General features: G+C 28.7%; 1 protein-coding gene across 1 annotated transcript; it reads right to left on the minus strand.

The window, feature by feature from the left end:
• Positions 1–1,007: 1,007 nt before the first annotated feature.
• On the minus strand, positions 1,008–22,946 carry LOC111619539 (F-box only protein 33-like). Its single transcript, XM_023361279.1, has 3 exons — positions 22,481–22,946; positions 5,115–5,806; positions 1,008–4,698 (listed from the first exon to the last, which is right to left on the minus strand). The coding sequence occupies exons 1-3, from the start codon at positions 22,891–22,893 to the stop codon at positions 4,385–4,387; spliced, it is 1,419 nt and encodes a 472-aa protein (XP_023217047.1). The 5' UTR covers positions 22,894–22,946; the 3' UTR covers positions 1,008–4,384.
• Between the last annotated feature and the right edge of the window lie 2,614 nt (positions 22,947–25,560).

Below are 25,560 nucleotides of genomic sequence, written 5' to 3' on the forward strand. Positions count from 1 at the left end.
ATATTTTTCAATATATTTATTTTGTTTGTACAAAATAAAAAAATTTTTAACGATACAATAGCCACAATTATTTTAAAAAGTTTACGTTAGGCTTAACATCGACGAAAATTTAACGCAAAGCGACACGCAACGGAGAAAATTTTCAGGATGGGATAGGTTAATGTTTTTTTCGTACATAATCGGTTATCCGAACAACCCGTACCCCAATTTATTCGGATAAACGACGCTCTACTGTATAGCAAATCTACTCTTTTAACATTTCACCTACACTATTTCAATCGGTCACTAATTTCTAATTTGCCACTATTAAAATTCCAACCGTCCTATCAATTGTTCACTCTAATATAACACGACCTAAATATGATAAACTACTGTATTATTCTTAAAATATAAAATGTGATATTATTGCAGTTAAACAAAATTTAATTGTTTTAATAAATGTAAATTTTGTTATTGTTATTGTATGAAATTTAAAATGAAGATTTATATTCACTAGGGGTAAAATTGTTATACAAAATTTCAATGTTGAGTAGAAAACTAATAAATATGAATGGGCTTAAATTCACAAATATAAAATATTTTTAATTTTTGCTTTTTGCAGCTAATATCAAATTAATATATCCTTAAAATTGAAAAACTAATGTTTATAATGATAAAACAACTTTCATAATATACACAGAAATATAACTTAATAAAAAAAGTATCAATGGTATGTATACAATATTTTACTTTTGACAAATAATCATTACTGATTATAGTATAGCATAGTAATTTTATGAAATTGAAAGAAATACTAATTTATAATATCAAATATTTAGTTAAATTATGTAATTTTGATGTTAAATAAAGGCATTAAAGAAAGCATTGAATTAAATTAAAAGACAGTTATTCACAATATTATACCACAATGCAATAAACAATATTTATTTTTTTTTTATCAGATATAATATTAAAACAATAAAAATTGTGATTGTGATTATTATTACATTAGAACTGAAATTGGTTTACTAAGTTTATATTTTTAATTATATAATTCAATATTCTGATACTACAAAAAAAACATTTTTCATAAGTATGATTCATACTGAATATAAATCATTAGTGAATGATATTTGTAATATTCACACACACATTTGCTAAACAATCAAAAACAATTCCAATTAAAACTAACTTTTGTTATTCAAGCATTTGTATAATGTAATACAATATTAGAAAATTTTCATATTAAAATAAAAATACTATATGAGGAGTCTTCTATTAAATAATAATTTATTTGCATTCACTATAAATTTATATTCAAATATAAATCTAAAACAATTTTTAATCTCAAATTAATTACTCAAATGTAAAATGAATAATTCATCAGATGATGGTTCTTTATTCATATAAAGAAAAATTACTTTTTGCTTAGAAGTGAACACTCACCAGACAAAATGAAATTCAACTGATGAGATAGTGTTTAGGATCACACATTTTTATATATTTTCAATAAGCTATTTTAAATCTAACAATGAAGTCCAGCAATGACTTTTTGAAATGGCCAGTTTTTATATAAAATAAAATAGTTGATCAGATTTTCCACTAAATTTATCAGACACGAAATTTTACATCTTAAATGCAACATTCCAGCCATTTAAATAATAAATATAAATTTAATGTAAATAGTCTATTTTAAATTACATATGAATTTGACACTTAAGTTTTTAAATTTATTTTTAATTTACTCCTTTATTCTTTTTCAGATAAACTGTCATTCACATAAAATTTTTACATAATGAGATTATTATAAAATATATATATTTTAGAAAAATTTAAACAAAAGCTTATAATGGAATGAATAAATATTTGTTCTTTACAAAAAATGAACATAATTCAAAATAAATCTGTTTCAGCATGGAACTTAACTAGTAATCACTTTTTATATTTTAATATTTTGTATATAGATATATGTTTATACAATATACATATACCTATATACATATATATAATGCTACCTAAATTTTAATATTGAACAACATAGGGGAGACAGCTGATATAATGAAAGAGAAATTTCACAAAAAAGATATTTAGAAAAACAGTACTTATTTTGACTTTTAAAAAGAAATCTATGTATTATTATATATAAATATTTATTCGTGTAATAGCTAAATTTTAAATCTATAATAGATGAACAAATGTGCAACACAATAGACAGACTTTATTATTATTATTATTCACATTTATCACACGTTAATAAGGTTACCTGTATCCCAATACAATGAATTTCATTATTTACTTCAACAATGCTGCCACAGGAAGACCTTACTAATGTGGAACAAATAATAAAAGAACTGTTTTGCAAGCAGATAACATACTAGATACATTACATGCTGTCACATATGCATCTACATAATGATCCAAACACAAGTGTTTGATCAACCCCAATCTGCAAATGGATGGAATGTACAGACGTTCCAGTGGATCTAATGCATTTTGAATATTATTTTTTTTATAAGATAATGGCATCAGTATCATCCATCAAGAATAATCTTGCTGGGATGCCATTTGAGAATTTTGTTGTTGCTTTTACAAAGTTATCATCATAGGAGAAATAAAAAGTTATGTATATTTATATATATATTTTTATATATATATATAGGAATATTTGTTATGAGTAAACACCTCAAAAATTGTATTTTGCTTTATTAATAATGTGTGTGTGTGTGTGTGTTTTTTTTTGTTGGCACAACACAACTGGAATGACTGAATATATATATATTTCTTCCAGTTTTTATTATTTGTAATTGTATTGTTTGTTTTCATTTTGAAGTGGCCTTTGAAATTGTTTAACAGCACCAAAGGCAAGTTATGTCAAGATTAATCTGTTATTAAAATCTTTTTGATTAATTAAAAAATTATAATAACTTCTATCCACCTCACTAGAAATTTTTCCTCCTTTGTATAATACTATCAACAAATGAAGTGGATAATTGGAATACACATCTAGGCAATGAAATATCCATAAGAACATACCTATACAAACATCATGCTGCATAGCAGCAGTAATATCCCTGAAATCTGCAGTAGGAGCCACTGCATTTTCAGCTTTAGAATTAAGATGACACAGTTGTAAATCTGTTGTGTCTTTAGTTTTATCAGGATGTATAAAGTTAACCTAAAAAAAAATATTCTCAAAATATAACAAAATAGCAAATGACTTTCACAAGAGGTCTACATTTTTTGTGCTTTTTGTCAGCCTGTAACATGCACTCAGCTATCACAGATATTATGAGCTATGCATTCCCACTAAACTGGTATGGATGATTTAAAAACTACCATAATGGACATGCCATAATGAATGTTTATTTTTGGATTTTATAATCTTAGTTCTGAGCATGTTTTCCTGATAATATAATTCAAGCTGACAAAAGTGTAACTGGCACCTGCACTGACCTCTTTTTAACCTCTTAAAAATTATACAGATCTTCCAGAGGCCAACACTGCAAAAACAAGCTGCTAATATACATAATGCAAATACATTTCTAAGTCAAAATATCACAATCAACAATCAGGGCAAGAAAATTGTGCTGAAAATACTATATGTATACATGTGTATATTTATATATATTTTATATAATATATATATAATATATTTATATAGATCTTATTATAGGCTAACATCTCACTCTTGTAGCCTCCAGTTTTACAAGCAGCAGGACAACATGATCTGAATGTGCGATGTACAGGGATGTATTTTGAAATATATAATCAGCACCATTAATGTTATTCTTAGTGTGCTCACTCCCTGCATGGAAAATGGGAGGAGGAGAAAGAGGAGAATTAACATTCTGGCCCTCAAAAGACCACCAAATTGAGGGTGTCTAAAAATAGTTCATCAGTAGAGGCCCAGTACTCCCTGAGCAAAGATAACAATATTAAAATGTGCAGGTATCAATGCACTATAACAGACAAGATATAAGATACCCATGGAATGTCCTGTAAAAAATCTTAATATCCCCTCCTCCAAACAGGATGGAACTCTTTGTACACGATGTCAAAGCATGCATACTAAACCTGTACAAAAATGCAGGCTACGTTTTTTTTATGTATGTACTCACTTTGGCAGATCTTAAATATCAAATACACAATGTTTATTAAAACACAAAGTGTATGGATATTTAACTAAAATAATTGCTTAAAGATTTTTCTTACAGCCTGCCTGCATTGCCCTGAGAGATGACGACTAGTTGGTAACAATGCAACACTCTCACATACATCATATACAACATATATACACTGATAACAATGGCTCCAAATGATGGCCCACGTCCAGTTTAAAAGGGAAATTACAACTACATATCATGATGAAAATAAAGGACAATACACAAAAAAGTTTTTAGGTAATTTAGTTGTTAAAATCTGGACCACACTGATCTCGAAGAAGCTGATTAAGGTAGGTTCCATCTGCATCCATTGTATAGTTGGCTACAGGTGGAGGAATTTCTTCTGCTGACATAGGGGTCCATTGTCTTCCCAGGCTGCATGCCATCTCATTCAACAACCATGTGCAAACTCTCTCTGAAGTGTTGTGTAAATATTCAGTGTTATTGTTTTCCATATCATAAACTGCAATACAACAGGCTGGAATATTTAACTCCTTTAACTGTGGTCCACGAAGACGAGCAATTCCAATAAGGTCAACATCACAAATACAATATCCTGAGAAACAAAATAAAACAGATTTGGATAAATATTTATCCCTTAATTAAAAAATTTATGATTAAATTATGAACTTATGTTTTATTACATGATTTCCTATTTGTTCGTTAGGAATATTAATTAATTCTATAATGCATTTCAGAATGTAGCTTTACATATTTTAAATCATTAAAATCATATGCATCATAAATGTTAGAAAATAATTCATTCATTCATTCATTTTCATTTACAATATTATGAATACATGACAGAAAAGTTAATGATTAAAAATCATTAATACTAATATATGATTTTAAAAAAATAGTTTTGAGACTGATAGCAATTAAACATGATTTTCATCTCAAATTATATGAATTAAATTAATGCTGCACATCAGCATATTTAGAATAAAATCAGAATGTTGTAAATTAACATACCTACAACACTCAGATGTGTTAAATTTTGACAACGCCAAGCCAACATGACAAGTGGATCTTCGGCTTCTGGTCGAAACGGTCCTATAGGAATACTATCTTCCCCTAGACTTTCTACTAGACTTATGGATTTTAGTGTATTACAATTTAAAATAGCCACATCATCTAACAATTCAGCATCTAGTCCTGAACTGAAAAATGCTCGAAAATGTGCTAGGGGCATACTAGGATGAAAGATGTCTTGTAATACTGTTGATGGATCATGTGAATGTAACAGAGTCATTGTAACTTCTAACTGTGGACTGAGATTCTTTAACTGCTTCCATGCATTATCTGTTGTTCCTGGATGTTCAGTATCAATTCCATGAACATGAATGTTTAAATGACGCAGAGATTTGTTACGGGATTTAGATAAATTATATAACAGACAATCTGAAACATAATCATAATCTATACTTAAATACTGTAAATTGCCAAACACTTCAAATGTATTAATGGGTAAATCCAATAATGCATAATGTTCTGGGTCTTCTTTGATGCTTGCTAAATGTAGAGATTGTAATGATTTAAATTGATGTTGGCTTAAAAGTGTCAAAAACAAATCAGAATGATTTAACAATTCTTCAATACATCCCAAAGACATATGTTTCAATCTATGAGCATTGCAGATAATCTGTTCCAATGATGTAATATACCTAAAATTAGAAAAAATTTTTTATTGTTAAAATGTATTTATTTATTTTACATATAATTGGAACTGTCAAGAGACAAAAGATTTCCACCCTCCAAATAACACAATTTACACAAAAATACAATTAAAAATAACAAATAAAATTAACAAAGTAAAATATTTTTAAAAATTTTCTTATCATTTTGTTTATTTCTTTTTATGTAAAAAGTGTTGACATAAATGTTTTATATTTTGTAAAATCTTGATGAAGTTGATGTTCAATAGGCATCATATAATTAATGGAGTAATAATAAAAGGATCTATGACTTAATGCTAATCGATAAAAAGTGGTACGTAGACACGAGTGTAATCTAGTTATTCTGGAAGAAACTTTCAACCTGAGCCAGTAATTTTATATTATGCTATTAAAATATTTATGGATTAAGGTTCAGTTGAAATACTTAACTCTTTCTTTGAATTAGGTAGTCCCAGTCTGACTCTTGTGACATGAGCATTACTAGTATACAGAAGATGGCAAAATTTGTTTAAGAGGAAATATACTTTGTGTATTTCCTTAATAACTTTGTTTAATAAGGAAGGGGCTGACATTTCCCAGATTGATAAGCAGTAATCTATTAAAGACTGAAAATTTGTAAAGAAAAAAAAATCAATCTTAATACAGTTTTTGGAGGATATAGGTTTACAAAACCATTATAAAATTCCCCAGCAAATTGCAATAGATCTTGTGATTTTTCCTATATGACCTGTAAATGTCAATTTATTGTCAAAGACAACTCCCAAATCCCTATACAAAGTTACATAATTTAAAACATGATTATAAAATGTAAAGATGCAGAAATGGTGGATTTCAGAGATAAATCAGAGAGAAACATCACTACAGTTTTATGAATATTAATTCATAAATTTACTTTACTAAAAGCTAAAGATAGAATTTTAAGGTCAGTTTGTAAAATGTTGGGGTCATGATTCAGGAGTTTTATATTGTTGGCATAAGCTATAACTTTAGAATTAATACTCTTGAAGAGATTGTTAATGTATGAGGGAAAATTAATTTTTGCAAGAAAACTAATCCAATCTATACAATAATGATTTTATTAAAAGATAGTAATATCCTTAACATTAAACTTTGCAATGTAAATTGCAAATAAGATACAAGGCCTATATAAATTTTGGTAAATTATTTTCATAGACCTAAATGAAGCATTAAGTTTACAAGTTACAAAGTAATGTATAATTAAAAATTTGATTAAATAATATTTAATTTTATAAATTTAATTAGAATAAAAACTCTGAAATTTTTAATCTAATCTATAGTATTTTTACAATATAGATGAATTACTTAGATTCAAATTCAGATCTTACATATGAGATATGCAAGATCTGAATTAAACCATTAAACAAATTAAAACCATTATTTAAAATTCATAAAATGATTTGTTTATTGATGCTTTATTGAAAATATTCTCCAAACAAAGAATTAATCTATTTTGGCATTTTTATTTTATGAACACACTTAAATTAACATGACTATCAGATTTAGCTTTCTATTTTTCAATGAATGGTATAACCTCTAAATAATAAAATTCATCTTCAGTGTTCTCTTTGCAGTGTTTGACATTTTATCTCCAATCAAGTACAGTCGACCCCCCTATAATTACGGTCCCTATAATTACGATTCCTATAAAACTGCGAAAAAATTGTGACGGTATCCGTAAAAAAAGGTAAAAAACTCGTATAATTATTAATGTAGAGGACGTGGTTGCTGTATCTTGAATGCAGTGTGTAGTGTCTGTGTAATCCAAAACGAGTTGGTAGACGAACGGACAGCAATTGGTTAGAAAACGTACTTTTTATTTAAAAAATTCCTTATTCATATGCATTTCGGGTTGGCTTAAATGCCCAACCCCTCTTCAGTGCTGTTAAGGTTACACAAAAAAATTTAATTTAAGGTTAGTTTTACGGTATTGGTTAGTAGGAACATAACTAAAAACGCGAGGTGATGATAACATAAAATTGCTTACTTGACATATAATGGTACAGCATAGATGTATTTTACAAAAATTTTTTGATTACATNCAATAATTACTTTTAAAATATGAAGTTTTCAAAAGGTAAAGTCATTAAAATATTATAAGTGTAAATCATTAGATCATTTTCAGGATATATATTAAGTTAATTAAACAACATGCTTTGGCTTAAAAGTGCAGTTAGGCCAGTAGCTTACAAAACATTAGAGTTTGAAATTCTATTATTTTAATAAAAATTTAGAAAATTCTTAAAGGAAAGACAAGTTGTTCGATTGGCTAGTATTTTTGGATTCTGTGAATATTCCCTGAAGGTCCATTCTAAATATTGGTGAAAGAGTTTTTGAAATTGGATGAGTAGTTTTGGAGATAACCTCCTATGTCCAAACTAACAAACTATACCTCTTTATAATATTAGTATAGATCAGTGGTTCCCAATTAGTTTTTCCTATGTACCACTTCAAGAAAGAGCTCAAACTCACTTACCCCTTATAGCAGAAATTCATATTAATCCATACTAATATTATAAATTCAAAAGGTAATTCTGTCTGTCTGTCACCTTTTCACGTCTCAACCACTGAACAGGTTTTAAAATTTGGCACATAGATAGCTTACATGTCGGAGATGGACATAGGCTACATTTTATTTCAAGAAAATATCTTACTCCCACGAGAAAATTCAATATAATGCGGGCGAAGCTGTAGATAGACAGCTAGTGATAAATATAATAAGTTTTTTACATTTATTACCTTCAAAATACAATTCTAATAATAATGAAAATAACACAAGGTTATTTAATTTTAATGTGACAAATGTGCACAAATTTCTTTGCACAACTTTGTAAAATCTGGTTGTTTTTTGGTTAGCTTCAGTCTCAAGTCACATTCGAGTTGAAGTTGGTGACGATGTTTAGTTTTCATGTTTGTCATGGCCGAAAATCAGTTCTCGCAGAGGTATGTTGTGCAAAATGGTAGTAAATATTTTATTGCCACTTCGCTGACATGATGATAATGATAATTATCATTAAAAATGCATTTGTGACAATACCTGAATGAAATTCTTACACAAGAAACAAAAACTGTACAATTTGTGTTAATTGTACAATTTTTGTTTCTTGCGTAAGAATTTCATTCAGGTATTGTCACAAATGCAGTTTTTTAAACGAAATTTCGAGAATATTTTTAGTTATAAATAAACGAATTTGTGCATTCGACATTATGTTGTAAATTGCCAAATTTTTGATGGTCCACCCATTATTTTTTTTATTGCTTTATCTCATGCATTTAAATTTTAAATCGACCAATTGGGGGGGGTCGACTGTATCTAATGATTTTTCTCTAAATTTCAATCTTTTATGATTAAACCTGTTACTGTACTTGATAGAAAAGTGCATATTTTAAACATTTAATCTGATAAATTTATGCCAAACATTCTATTATTTTAATTACTTGCATTGTTTTATCAGAGGTGATCAAGTTATCTTGTATAAGGGTGGATCAAATGAAAATGGAACAGTGATCATAATTCGGTGTATGTGTATGTGAGTAACAAAACTGTGTGTAGATGTAGAGCAAGAGGTGAAAGAGGAGAAACCCTATTGAGGAATGGACTCTCTCTTGGTAAGCATGCACAAACACACGGTATGAGCTGGTGGTCGGCCAGGAGTGTCATCTGGCAGGCAATCAGTCTGCATCACGTTTGCGACTAAAGAAGAGCAACGTGGTGTTATTGATTTTTTAGCAGCAGAGGGTGTTGGAATTTGTGAAGTGCAGAGGACAATGAAAACAGTGTTCTCCGTACACTGTTTTCATTGTCCTCTGGAGTGCTTTTGCTCCACAACAATGCACAGCCACATATGGCCACTCACACACTGAGCATGCTTGTGAAGTTTCGATGGAGTGTGTTGGAACACCCACCATACAGCCCCGACCTTTCACCATGTGACTTTCACATCTTTGGTCCGCTAAAATAAGCATTGTGGGGTTGACGTTTTCAATCAGACAGCAAAGTCATTGAAACCAGTTTCGAACAGTGTCCATCTCAACCAAACTCTTTCTATGAATGAGGTATTCACTACTTGGTGCAACAGTGGGACAAGTGCTTGTGTAATTTTGGTGATTACATTTGAAAATAAATAATGGCTACTGTTGTGGCTGGCTACTGTTCTGTTTTCATTTGATCCACCCTAATAGTTGGTCTGTCTAAAGAAATTTCCATTTCATACCCAATTATCAGAAAACTCAGTTTTTTGACAAAAATAAGCTTTCCTTATAATGTTTAATCTTCAACTAACTTGTAATTATTCATTGCATACAACAACATGCCTAACTGAGAATGTCATTGAAGAGCATATATGAAAATGATGATATATGAAAATGAAGAGCATATATGAAAAGTGAACTCTTCATGCAACATTACAAAAGCTAGGTATCAATTTGAAAACTTGATTTAGATATTACAATTAAAAATGTAATAATGCAGAATAACCTTCAAAAATCTCTAGTACTGTTCATGTCCTGTAGTAGCTCACAGTTTGATATTCAGTAGTGCTCTAACACTAGAGAATATCATAATTTCAGATACATTTGGTCAAATATATAGGGCTTCCTGTTGTAGACAAATAGGCTACTTTTTGTCCGAAAAAATATTGATTAATTGTTAACTTTCTTGAATGAATGATAATTTTTTTTTTAAATTTTATTGCATTTATTTGTACTGACTTCAAACATGTAAAGTACAAACTTTTTCTTTATATATATAAAATTTAGATTTCATATTAATAAAATCACAATGTGAAGATCTTTTTTATTCAAAAGACAATTTCTGTTCTGAATAAAGTCATATTTTTTCTAAGTTGTTATTATTTTGCTAAAATTTAACAAAATTTAGCATATATGTTCTAGAAGTAAACATACAACTTTTATGAATTTTTATATAANTAGCAATCTGACTTTCTTGTATAATTTCTTGCATATTACAAAGTAAAATTTTGTGAACTGTTGTTATACTTTCATACAAAAGTTTGCAGCTTATTTTTTTATAAATAGATATTAATCTGGTTAATAAAATTATATTAAATTATTTGATTTTAACAAAAAATAAAAATTACACTTCTTCCAAAAGTCTGGAGGAAAAACAAACATTCTTTCTAAATTGAAGCACAGGTATCCCTTGTTGTACAACACTGTACTTCTATAACACTGTTTTGCTCCAACATGGTTTGAAAATTGGGGAAATCCCACATATAACACAGTTTCCAGTTTAGCTCTAACATGGTTTTGGAAATCATCCCTACAAAATTTTACAAGTTTAAGTGTCAATGCCATTGTTTCATATTTTTTTTATTTAAAGTAAGCACATATGTTGTCTCAAATTTCCCCATGGAGTTTAGAATATTGATATTCTCAATTTGTTTTGTGCCTTTTATCAAGTTTAATAAAAACTGATAGTGCAATTTTTTCTTCCTTGTCCTAGTTTTCCTATCAACCAAGTGTCATTGTCTTTGCTTTCAGACTTTAGCCCTCAAGACTGTCATTGTGTTCTTTTTATAGATTAATCCTCCTATTTACTAAAGTTTATGTAAACATTTTTAGGTGTTATTAAACTTTTTCAACGTTGGGTATTAATTACCTACAAATGATTACTTTGTTCATAAAAGTGACAAACAAAATACAACAGTATCTCAGTATTTAAACAGTTCCCAAATTCAGTATTCAAACACACATTCTGGAGAGAAAGGAAAAAAAATTGCTCAATACTCAACTGAACAAACACAGAACCCTCTAGAACAAATTTTCAATTAATAACATGTTTTTATTTTTATTTTGTCATTCATAAAAAATTAGGATAAAAATTACAAAATGAAGACATTGTAATTTTTAAAAACATCTTACACTTAAGGGCAAAAATGTGCAAAATTTTTAATATCTTAAAATAAATTTTTTATATTTGCAAAGTTATATCAACACCTCAAACTTTCATCAACCCCATTGGAAAACACTGTTCTAGAAGATATTTCAAGAATATATAATTGTAAGAATTTAAGAAAATAAACTATTATTCATAATCCTTACCAGTAGAGATTTATAACACAATTTATTAAGCTAAGATGATGATATAATGTTAGTTACTTAAACAGGACTTTCAGATTAATTTATTTCATTAAACAATATAATAAAATTGAATACTTAATTACAATTATTTCTGAAAATAATTTGTATCTTTACAGATGAATGTAAAAATAGTTAATTCTGATAGTTAGTTTATTAACTATTCAAATTATAATTAAAAAACGCATTATGATCTTTGTTTTCTCTGTTAATATAGAGTAGAACCTCGATTATCCGGACCTTCACAAATGCAGTTTTTTAAACGAAATTTCGAGAATATTTTTAGTTATAAATAAACGAATTTGTGCATTCGACATTATGTTGTAAATTGCCAAATTTTTGATGGTCCACCCATTATTTTTTTTATTGCTTTATCTCATGCATTTAAATTTTAAATCGACCAATTTCAGATTGCCGCGCATACCCCTTCAAGCAATTTCGCGTACCCCAGGGGTACGCGTACAACTAATTAGGAACCATTGGTATAGATTAATAAAATAACATTCATTACCCTATGCTGTGTATTATTCCTTTGTGTATTTGACCTATACTTAAGGCAGTCAAGTTAGGATATGTATTTTGTAATTGGAATGCCACAGGGAGTGAGATGGTAGCTGAAAAGTATGAAAATAGCATTATGTAAGTTATGGATTATTGCATGTACTGACTGACTCCTAAAGTTCCTTATTATTAATTAACTGACAAAAACAAATACAATCCACAAAGTTAATACAAAGTATTAGTAGCGTGATTGTGCTCTGTGCCTGCTAGTAATTTCATAGTTTACTAATGAAAATCTTGAAGATTAAAACAATCCAAAATATAATATAAAATTACTTTTTTGCTGGATATTATATTATATTATATTATATTATATTAGAATACAGTAGAGCATCAATTATCCGACTGAATTGGAGACTGGGGTTGGTCGGATAATTGAAAAGTATGAAAAAATCCATTATTAGTGTAGTATATTATTATATCCCATGTAATTAGTATATCGCTATTAACCTANTAATTGTATTGTGGCACTTGTTTTCTGTTATTTTATACATATGCATTTCTTATTTTTGATTTTGTTGAATGATTTTAGGCAACTTTTAGTATTTTTATATTATTTTTTAGTTTTTTTACGTAGTTTTATGATTTTATTTACTGATTCTTGGTAATTTTATCTTACATATTTTCGACTTTTTATGTCTGTGACTTAATAATCATATGGTTGACACAGCTTAGTCCAAAAGGCCCTTGCTCTATTAAAAGGCAATAAACCAAACCTGAGAAATATCTATAGGAAATAGTGGGAGGAGAATGATACAGCTAATAATCTGTTGCACCGATTCTGACTTATTTTTCTATACTAAGTAGATTTAATGAATGGAAATTAGTAATAGTTAGAAATAGTAAAAATGTTAAAGCTATTTCTATTTCGTATTTACGATTTTAAGTGATCTTGCTATCAATTTTTCAGTTCCGATTTTATTAAGTTTAATTTTATTCACTTTTACATATTAATTTTTATACTTATATATTACTAATATAATATTAGTAATATAATTTATACTTTGGAAGATTAACACTTCATAAAATTTATTAAAATTTAATTGCAGTTTTGAACTTTATTTTTACTACAGTAGTCAATTAATTCTGAGTGTCATAAGCTGCCATTCAATAGTTTTTACACAATAATTTCTCTCTCTCTCTCTCTCTCTCTTACATTTGTATTTATTATACGCCAGTCTTTTTGTATAGTATAATGCACGATTAATAATTTTTTTTTATGCAGGTCGCTTGCTATTTGCCGGTTATAACGATTACACCGTTAATGTATGGGATACATTGAAATGTGTTCGTCTGAATATTTTGTACGGTCATGAAAACAGAGTAACTTGTTTAAAAGTCTCGCCAGATGGAACTGCATTATCCACCGGAAGTTGGGATTTTACATTAAGGGTATGATTAAAATATTTTTAAAAATTTTTCCATTGTTTCGTATTTCAAAATTTAAAGAATGCTGATAGATAACATGTAGTATTTATCGAAATTGATTATTAAATATTACGTTTGATTAAAGTATAAATTTAAAAAAATGTGATTAAGAACTAATGTTTACACGAAACTGATAATCTTTTATGTATGTATTGAAGATCTAATAGAGAGAAATGAAAATTATCAATAATTTAATTATTAACTTAAAAATTGTTAGTAATATAGGTTTAAGTATTTAATAAAAATAATACTTTTATGATTTTAAGACGTAAAAAATTTACTTTTAATTAATTAAACATTCTTCTATTTTATATTCTTCTTTGATGTTTTACATACATCAACTTCACAGATGGTAGAAAAAGTCCTTCTTGGATACTTTGATACAAATCATAACTTGCTATCATCAATAGTAATCTGGTGATGCTTTGTGGAAACATTATCACATTAACAGCATCACCAAATTACCAATTCTTACCCCACAATTAACTTTGCTCGTATTTTTTATTTTTGTATAATCCTTATTCAAAGGTTATGCTTTAACTGTTTGATAGGTGTGGGCTTGAACGCTTTGCTTTGTAGAAAAGGAAGGAAGGATTATAGCACCAGAAGAGCTATCCGAAAACAGCACCTGGTGAATTCCGTTAGGATGTGAACATTCCATATCCATCTTTCTTTTGTAATAATCAGATCTGGGTGTTCAGACTCCAGCTCTATCTACCAAAGATTCGCTTACAATAGAATTACTGCCTGCTGGCCCCTTTATTGTTTAGGATGTGACGTATATCAATATGTTATGGCTGCCAGGTAGGTATTTGCTGCCAATGCGTGTTATGTACTGTACCTAGGCTTTCACGATTATACGGACGACGACTTTATTCGGCGGATTATAACCAAATGACTAATTGTCTAGTAGGCATCATCTTCCTTATCGATTTAATTGTACTTAATATATTTACGAATAGTTTCCGGTTTATTTTTTCAGACGAATACATTAAAATAGGTAACGACGAACCGATTAAACCAACTTTTTACGGATTAAAATCGATCTCCACCTCTACTTAAATTGCTAGATAATTTTATGTCATTCTTTGGCGGATCGACATTTCTGTAAACAATAGAATGCGTTAAGTTATAAGTTATCAAGGGGACCACTTCTGATACGATTTAAATACAGTATTTATTTTTAATATTACCGATACGTCATCGAAAAGAAAACGTGTTGTATTATCATTAAAAGACAAATTAAAGTATTTGTTTCGATTATCCGAATTTTTCCTTATCCGGAATACCTTCAGCCCCAATTAGTCCAGATATCGAGGTTCTACTGTATTTGTATTTTTGTATTTTATATATAAACTATATATTGATTAATTTTGTATAATAAAAGGATTAAGAACTGACTTACTGTTTTACATAATATGTAAAACATAAAACTAAATGATGAATACTAAGAATTTTCTCTGAAAGAAATAATACAGTCCACTTGCCTTAAAATGAATTGATGTGCTAAAGCAAATTTTGCCATTATGCAAGCAAAGTGTCATTGTCTCAACATTAATTTTCATGTAATACAGTAAACAAAAATTTTACCAGAATTTGTTAAACAACTATAAATTACCTTCACAACCTTGAAGAAATAACTTTTTCTAATAATGGTCGATTTCTATATTTTTCAATATGAGCAATAAAAAGTGAGAGTGTAATAAATGTACCATTTTGAGTAGAACAGACTTTTTCCTCCTAGTAAGCAAATATGGGTTCAACCTCCAATTGTACAACAACTCAAACATCTGGGTATTAGTGGACCATTCTGCTGTACTTAGAAAATATTCCTCTTTAAATGGACTAAACATACATGCTTTTTTTATTAAAAAGAGAAACTCACTTTTATGCATATTTTATATGCAGAAAATCTTTCAACTCCTATTTTTTTTTGCACTATTATCTAAAATTGTAGATTAATATATAGCAGTGTTTCTCAATGGGGGTGATATCGCCCCCATGTGGGCATTTTTCCATGTTCAGGGGGCGATTAGTAACAATTTATATTTTGGGGGCGAAAAACAATTTTCTGGGCGATATAGTAAAATATTATATTAAGAATAATTAGATATTTTATTCGTTATATCATACAATAATTAAACAAATAATATTATACTAGTCACTAGTCTATTCAGTGCAGTACGAATTTGGCGTTAGCCTTGTCCCTCGGCATTGGCATTTTGTAGTGAAGGGGCGATACTATGTAATGGATTATTGAAGGGGACGATACTGCATTGAAGGGAGCAACAATTTGTTAGAGGTTGAGAAACACTGATGTATAGTATATAGGGTTGCAATAATTCTAATACAGCAAATTAAAAATTTCAGAAATAAAATATGCATAGTGCATTTCACAAAAAGTTATTGAAGAAATTAAAATAATTTCCCAAAAGTTATTTGATGTTAAGAACTTATTCAAAATTAGATATCTTAAAACTAAAACAAAACTAGTTTTATAATGTCAAACTTTAACTGTCACTAGCAATCTGACTTTCTTGTATAATTTCTTGCATATTACAACATATCTTAATTATTTTTCTCTTTTCTTTCATGTAATTTTAAATTTAATAAATGACTTAAAAATAAAAATAATATGAGAGTTGTTTCTATGAAGAAATTTACTATTTTTAAAATGTAATTAATAAAGTGATGAAAGATGACAATAGAATGTTTCTCAAAAAAGATTAGATGAAAAAAGTTATTTATTTATCAAATTTATATGATTATTAGCAATTATTTCTGGAAAGTATAATAAAATTATTGCATTTATAAAACCAACAAATTTCAGACTTATATCATAATGAGAATGAAATTAAATATATAAAATACTTAAATTTACTGTTTCACAACTTTTACAATTAATTAACCAGGGCTGCAGAGTCAGTAAAAAACAAACACTCGAATCCAACTCCTGATAATTTTAGTAGGCTAACTCCAACTCTTGCAAAATTAAATACCAAGTCATTTTATGAGAGACAGAGGCACTCATAGGGGTACTCTACTCTGAACTCTGAAAGGAGCCCAGGGCATTTACCCAAGTACTTTTATAGTTTGTATTTTTAATATTTAACTTACAGTGGTATCTCAAGATACAAAATTAATCCATTCCAAAACAGATTGTATCATGAAAATGTCGTAAGGTGAATCATTTTTCCTCATACGATTACATGTAAAACCAAATAATTTGTTCCAACATGAAAAACATTCAAATTAAAGCTGAACATTTAAAAAAAATACATTTAAACATTTAAATTATAATTTAAATAACATTATACATTTAAAAAAAAAAAAATAACTATAGTAAGGAAAACACTGGAAAATGCATTTTGTAGTTGTAAATGTATAACCATAATAGAATAATAATTGATTAAAAAAAATGTAGTTTTATTTGCACTTTACCTTTGAGGATAGACAACAGTGGCGATGTAAACTGGTGGCGGAAGAGAGGGAGAAGGGAAATGATACTAAACTTAACTTACATAACATAATGTAACAATAACTTAAAAATAACTTAGAAAACATAAAAAAATTAGTGTTGTTTTATATTTTTTTACATTTTTATTCATGCTTTTTGCTTTCTTTCCTTCACTTCCACCAGCACTTTCACTAAATAGAGGTTGCTTGGTAAAATATCTATCCAAAGAGGTTTGGCTTTGCCTACTTTTTAAAATGTTTCTAAAATGACTTAGGCAAATGTCATTACTCCAAGCAGCAATACAACCAGTGTTTCCGGGATGTTTCTTTTCAATAAAATTAGTCACTTTCTGATAATACCTCAAGATTTCCTTCATCAAGCGAGATCCTTCCACGACAAAGCAAACACGCGGACTGAGACCAATGAACAAAAGTGAATAAAAAATGGCACTGCAAACTAATGTAACGTCGTATGGTGAGTTTTTGTTCGGATCATGGAGCAAAAATATCTTCAAATTTCATGTCGTATCCTGAAAATTTTGTATGCTGGGGCGTTCGTATCCTGAGGTACCACTGTACATAAAAATTAATTTTTTTTTATACAAATAAATATTAAACAAATATTTAATAAGAAAAAGGGGGGTGATAAAATTCTACATTTACCTATTTTTATTCTACAGCATTTACACTTCAATTTTACCTTTCCAGAAAAGTTAGTACAACTAAACAGTGTGTGATCTAGCTACTTCAGCTCCTTGTTCAGAAAAGAAAAATATATACTCTGATCAATTAGTCTGGCTCATTCATAAAAATAGAGTACTTATTTAGAGCAGGAATAATAAAGGAATGATTCAAAAATATTCAAATTCAACTGGATCAAAATAATTTAAGAACTAAAAACAAATACTACAAAGAAAACTACATATTTAATAAATTAAATTGCCGCATTTTGTATTTAAAATAAAATAAATTGTAACAAAATGTAAAAAGATTTAAAAATTAATAAATATAAAATTAATTTTCTTTCGTTTACATGAAAAAACTAAATTAAATTTAAAATGATGAAATCGGAGTCGACACATTTTTTCAAACTCAAGATTCCTCTAGGCAGAAATTCTTCTCTACTCCGACTCCACAGCCCTGCAATTAACTTTATTATAGTATAATCAAAGCTTGTGTTTACTTGCAAATTTCGTAGGAATTAGGAATTCTGATATTTTGGAAACTTTCTCAGAAAAATTTCAGTTGAGAGTCAACTTTGACTAAGAATACTTCCTAAAGCCATAACTACAGGCACTTCACAATTTGAGAATTATCACTATAACAAATGTACATGAGGCAACCTTTCACCATTGTCAGTAGCATGGTTTGGGCTCATTGCTATATTACACACAGGTTGAGCTGGTTGCTATATAAAACACACAGGTTGCTATATTATGCAAAAAATTGAAAATTGACTACTTTTTGAGTGGTTCAAATGGTTTGTGACTATCATCATTTGGATGACTTTTTGGGCTTCTTAGTTCTTCTAATGAATAGTTTAATTATCTGAATTTAATGAACTACTGACACTTAAAAGCTTTTTAACAATAAATTAATAGTACTACTTACTTACATGGTGTGGCTAGAAAATAATGAGACTATGATTGCCTGCACGTAATGTTCACACGTGGGCTGAAGTGAGTGGGTGGGTAAATGACCTTGAACAAGTTAGAACAAGCACAGTAAGTCTCAACCTGCTATCAACAAGCACAGTGAGTCTCAACTTGCTACCACTATTGCTAACAGTATGTCCACTTGCAGCAGCAAGTGGACATATTGTTAGCATGTCGAAAAAATGTCCAGCTTGAAAGAGGAGCAGCATATCAACTTAAAATTTTTTGTCAAATGAAAAAAAAACTGCCACTGAATCTTTGCACCTGCTTAGTAAAGCATATGGAGATGCATGTTTTTGTCGTGCATGTGAGTTTGAATGGCGCAGATGATTTTCTGAAGGCCAAGAGGATGTGAAAGATGAACATTCTGGACAGCCCAACACATCAAAAACAGAGGAAACATATGAAAAGTGGAACAAATTGTGAACCAATACTACTACAAAGAAGTTCTGGAATCTTTGTGAGAAAGGGTCAGAAGAAAGTGGCAACACAGCAAAATGATTTTATCCTCCATCAGAACAACAAAATGGACTGGTGCATTGTCCTGATGGAAGATGAATGGAATGTTCAAGTCACACTACTTGAACACCCACTGTACTTGCCACACTAGCTCTGTGTGACTTATCTTTTTCCTAAAGTTGTCTTCTCTGAAGGAACACAGTTTCAATTCGGTTTCTGCTGTCAAGAAAAAAACGTTGGAGCTTCTGAGTAGCCTTACAGATGATGACTTGCAGCACTGTTATGATGAGTGGAAGTTGCAAATGCAGTGTTGTGTGGAAGCAGAAGGATCATACATTGAAGGGGAACACAACTAAAGTGAGTATACTACTCAAGATCTAAAGTTTCTGCTTCAGTCTCATTATTTTAATAATATATACATATTATTAATACTACATTGCTACTATTCATTAGTCTTTTAATTTTGTTGATTAATTACTTAATAAAATAAAAACAAAGTAATAACAAAACAAAAACCTAAAACAATCAATGTTTATGAATGGATTAATTTGGTAAATTAACACAACAAAATTAAGTTATTTTTCCATTCCTGCTATTTAAATTATAAACTTTTATAAAAAATGTAATGTAAATAAATTAAAAGCTTAAATGAATTTAAAACAATTAATAAAATTTATTGTAGCAACCACATCATGCTTATGTCCTAGTTTTACCATGGAGCAGTGCTTCATGTGAGAGCAGGTATGCAAAGAATTGGATAAAGTGCTCTCAATGAAGCTTTAAAATAGGATAGTATAAAAATCTTGATAACAATCACCTTAAATGACCCATCAGGTTTTTGGTTTCCAAATGCAAAGCTATTGAATGTATAAAAGATATGACAAATAATTTTAAAGTATAATAGATGAAATGTATTATTGTAAATAAGTAATGTGAATCAAACTCAATCATAAATAAGTATTGAATTATACAAAATTAATGACTGTCATGAAATAAATATTTAAAATTTGACTCTTAATTCTTTGCACTTGACTCGCATTTGCATGATCCAAGATTCAAATGACAATGTTTTCAGTCTAGTTTGATCCCTGTAAATGCAAAATTGGCAGAAAAGAAACTGCATCTACTTGTTCTATTATAGTAAACTTGTGAAGTAGAATCAGCATTCTACTAAATTGGCATTCAACATTGATGTTACTATTTGATAATGTAAAAAAAAAAAAAAAAGCTATAGTTATTCAATCTAATCTAATTCTTAAAATACACAAGATTATGTTATAAAAATGCATCAGTAAATATATTCTAAATATTTAATAATAGGAAAAAACAACTTTATTAATTTTCTTTTCCATTTAACTAAAAAAAAAAAAAGCAAATGGATTCATTTAAACAATATTAATTGCCTTTGTACAAGTAGCATCTATTTGATATGCAGATGATATTTTTATTTAAGAAGGTATTCACTTTTCAACAATTTTCATTCCTATTACTTATAACAATGCATTCAAATAAAATGGTTGTCCCTTCTATAAAACACAGAAGATATGAGGAAGGAATATTTAATACATTTTTTGTTATTTCATATATTCTCAGCTGCTGCTTCTTTAATGTATTAATAATTCAATAGCTTTGATAGGAAAGTTCAAAGGAACATTTCATCTAATTGGACAGAATGTATACCGATTGTCAGCAAATAACGTAAACATTGAAGTAATATTAGTTATGACCAGATAAGGCTTTAAATTACTTTGTTCAAATTTAAAAAGGAAATAAAATGATTTATTCATTAATTTTGAACAGGTTGTGAATATCTATTGTAAAAATTTCTCAATTTACAAAAGTTACAAATGATCACATATTGGTTTAAATCCATAATGCTTAATTCAAACAATTTCTTCAAAGGGAAATGGTTGGGAGAAAAAATTGCTAAAAGCATTAATAATTACAGTAAAAATGATCATTAATATTACAATGGAAAACTATAAACTACCTGAAACAAAAAAAAAAAAACAGGAAAGATAATGTGAATATAAATTTATAACAGATAATTATAACTAACATTTAAAAATACATTTTCTTTTTTTATTCTTATGTGATTTAACCAAAACACTTTACCAGAACAAAAATATATAAAATCATATATACTGAAGCAATTTTATGTTTACACTATTCATATTCAAAAGAGCATAAACTTAAAGTACTCAAATATTGTACAATTTGTTTTGTTTTCCATTCAAGATAACGCATTTTGACAAACGACATGACAACAAACTTTCACATTATGAAAGTATTTAATTTTTGTTGCTTTTTACTAAAAATAAACTCTTCCAAAACTTAAAATTTTCTTCTTTACAACTTATTTAAAATTTTTCAAAACTAATATTAAACAACTTTTCCTACTATTAATTACTTTCAACTGTATTGATTCAAGATCAGTTTTGCAATTTGCACTGCTAGCATTCCACAAGAACAAAATAACTTTCATAAAATTTTTAAAAACATATTTCTTAACTTTTTCCAAATTAATTTATAAAACATTTTACTGAACTTTCTAGTTTGCTGATGCATTTAAGTTCACTTTCTAGTGCTTATAATGCAATATACATTATTTATTTTCTTCAACAAAAACTTCTCAATCTATTATGATATTAAATACCATAATTTTCACCTAATTTATTTGTATATCTAGAACTGTTAAGTGATTTATTATTACTGTTTCCAGATGAATTATATACAAAAAAAAAAAAAAAATCTTATTGCATCACTGAAGTATCCAGTTCTCTATTTCTGGAACAAACCATATTTGACTATTGCCTTACCAGATGTAACATCTACAATATTTACGGATAATTTATCTAAAATAAATACAAAATAAATAAACAAATCAGAGGCGCGCCTTTAACAACCTTCTTAACGGTCTTTATATATAAATTCCTTAAATTTAAAATAGTTTAATATGTAATTAAGATAAAGACAAAAATCTTACATATCAAGCAAATTGTCTTCTTGACCTAAATCATCTTCGATCCATTCTAAACGGCAACTATTGGGTTTCATGGACAACCGTTCCAAATTCTTGTTATACGTAAGGACATCCAGTATATCTTTACATTCCCTGACGTCTTTTGGGTTTAAAGAATTGAGCTCGATCACGACATTTCGAGTAAAACGTCCAAAATTATTGACTAAGAAACGGCACGATTCATTCTGGTCGACACAGCTGTTGACTCTAAACACTACACGACGCCATAGCGATGGATGAAACAAACAATCTCTCCAACTTCTACAGACCCTCGATGCATTCAGACGATCTTTAAGCGGCAGCAGGGAAAGGATTTCGATGATGATAATGCTTGGCAAAGTACTCCAGCCACCACTACTGCAAATGGTCGCCATCATGGTACTCGCCTATCTTCGTCTCTAACTTTTTTTGCAGAACAGACGTCACTAATGACGTCGTCAATTTCGGTTTCGTTTTTATTTATTTTCGAAATTAATAATTTATTCTATTGTAATAAAATAACTAATACGTTCTTTATATTAATAATAATAAACTAATTTGCGTGTCTGAGTTCAAAAATGAACACGCAATTTAAATACATATTTGGAGCGAATACTGAGCGTAATCGAGCTCAACTCTAATTGGTCATTTCAAATAATTTCGTGTACATTTTGGTCTATTGTAATAAAATATAAGCATTAGCTGTCAATTCTTTTTATTGTAAATCATTCCCGTTGTTAATCTTGGAGCTATTATCTGATGAAATTACAAGTTCATTTACTCTTATTTAAAGTATTAAGTACTCTGCTTTAAGATTATCTAAAATTATTTTCTTTTATTTTTGTGTAGATTTTACATAGTTTCCATATTCAAGATAAGTTTAAATTTATTTTTAAAACTTAATTCAGTTATAAAATGCATACCACATTTTAAGCCTATATAATAATCCTTAAAACTAGAGACCAGACGTCCCGGATTAACCGGAAAAATCCTGGTTTTTGGTTTTTTGTCCCGGTTTTGAATAAAATGTCCCGGATTATTCCATAATTTTTATTTATTTATAAATAAAAAGTTCATATTAAAAAATTGTTTCGAAGAATTCTCCTCCTTTAACATATGCTATATATAGAATATTCCATCCTAGTAAATTACTATAATGTTACTTATGTAATAGATATACTGATCGATAGATATACTGGTCTAAAGGCTGTTATATACGGTAAGAAAATCCTTTGAGGATTAACCGTAATTTTTTTTCCTATCTATCCATTTTTAAATAAAAATAATTCTTTATACGTTGGGAGATATTTTAATAAGTTTTGTAAATTACTATGTTCGATCCAGCCAGTTATATCCGAGTTTTTTTCGTCTGTGGCCGCCAGCGCCAGAGATCCTGAACACTGTCTGGCAACATTGCCAAGATCACGAACTCTGTCTGGCAACACTTGCCAACAAGAGTGGCTGGCAACGTCAAAAAAAGAAAAGGCGCGAAAGTTCGTTGGATTTTGTCCGGGTGTTGCCCGAGGATGTCTGTGACAGTTCTAACCTTTTCTAATAAAGTTCTTTTTTGTTACTGTTCGTGTTTGCCTGCTTAATGTTAGATCTAAACATCAGTAGGACAGAATGACAAACGTCTATTAAGCACATCCTTTGGGAATTTCCTTACCGTGTATACCAGCCTTTAGGTACAGTACAGTTAATATGTCAGGTATTTGATAGCTGGCGCTAGAGTCTCATTACGGTGAGAAGTTGTTGGTTTATCTATTTGGTTAATAGGTAGTTTTACCGTTTTCAAGCATTTTTGTAACTTTTTTCTACTGTTCTGTCAAAAAAAATCTTACTCGTAATTACATTTTTTAATTCTATATTACGTATAAAGAAAGAAAAAGTATATTTTGGATTTATGAAAAACTTTTAAAAGATAATTTGAAATTACAGATGAGAATGTGGATAAAACCTGGATAAATTAAATCGAACATATAATTATTTTCGATTTAATTTATTCAGGTTTTAACATACGATTTAACATTTCTAGACATTTCCATAATTTAATGCACGGTATATAATTCTCATCATTCCCTTTTCTTCCTGATTCAGAGAGTTCTCGAGAATCCCGAAGACATCCCATATTAATTTAATAATGTATATGTTACCGCTAAAGCTCGAAATCCGTTAATGTGCGCATTACCTAGCTAATCTAGCAGATTAACTAGGGTGATCCGTTAAAGCTGCAAAAATTATTCCATTTCTCAAATTACCTAGGTAATGTTCAGATTATCTAGGTAATCTGCAAATTACCTACTAGGTACTCNACATTTTGGGATACTATAAAATATATTACATAATAAAAAGTAAATTAGATTTATTTACATTAAGTACTGTTTATACATTTTAAAAGTTATAAATAGCTTCAGTACTTACTAATTTTGGTGTGATCTTTGTATGCAGTTAAATACCACAGAATCACCATACATTTTGGGATAATATGAAATATATTACATAATAAAAAATTTGAGTATGAAGCTAAAATTTGCATTATTTTCCAGATATAATCAGTTGGTTTTATAACTCGGGCAAGTGTCAGGATTTGAAGGACAACATTTCGGTTTATTCATCCAAAAAAACCTCTTTTAATCGGTTATAAAACCGACTAAAAAAATTTGAGATCCTGTTATATTTGTAACAAATTTTCTGTGTCAAATTTTTAGCATTTTAATGATGATCCTTAAACTTAAAAATGTCTATGTTACCGCTAAAGCTCGAAATCCGTTAATGTGCGCATTACCTAGCTAATCTGCAGATTAACTAAGGTGATCCGTTAAAGCTGTGAAAATTATTCCATTTCTCAAATTACCTAGGTAATGTTCAGATTATCTAGGTAATCTGCAAATTACCTACTAGGCACTCGGTAACGTGAAAATAAGATTTTTGCTGGAACAACAGCAACGTTTCTGTACGCTTAAATTAACATAATGTTATTTATTTAATTTTCAATATCTAAAGAATCAAGTTAATACAATCAACAAATTAGTTGATTGAATCAATCATCAATCAATTAAAAAAAC

The sequence above is a fragment of the Centruroides sculpturatus genome, unplaced genomic scaffold, assembly GCF_000671375.1.
Source record: "Centruroides sculpturatus isolate CEXI.00-Female unplaced genomic scaffold, Cexi_2.0 scaffold179, whole genome shotgun sequence".
Classification (NCBI taxonomy): Eukaryota; Metazoa; Arthropoda; class Arachnida; order Scorpiones; family Buthidae; genus Centruroides; species Centruroides sculpturatus.

Coding starts and splice junctions, on each gene's coding strand:
- LOC111619539 (XM_023361279.1), bottom strand. CDS start 22,893: ATGATGGCGACCATTTGCAGTAGTGGTGGCTGGAGTACTTTGCCAAGC. Junction 5,807..22,480: donor GAAGACAATTTGCTTGATAT/GTAAGATTTTTG, acceptor TTCTAATTTTAG/GTATATTACATCATTGGAAC. Junction 4,699..5,114: donor AACACATCTGAGTGTTGTAG/GTATGTTAATTT, acceptor TTTGTTTCTCAG/GATATTGTATTTGTGATGTT.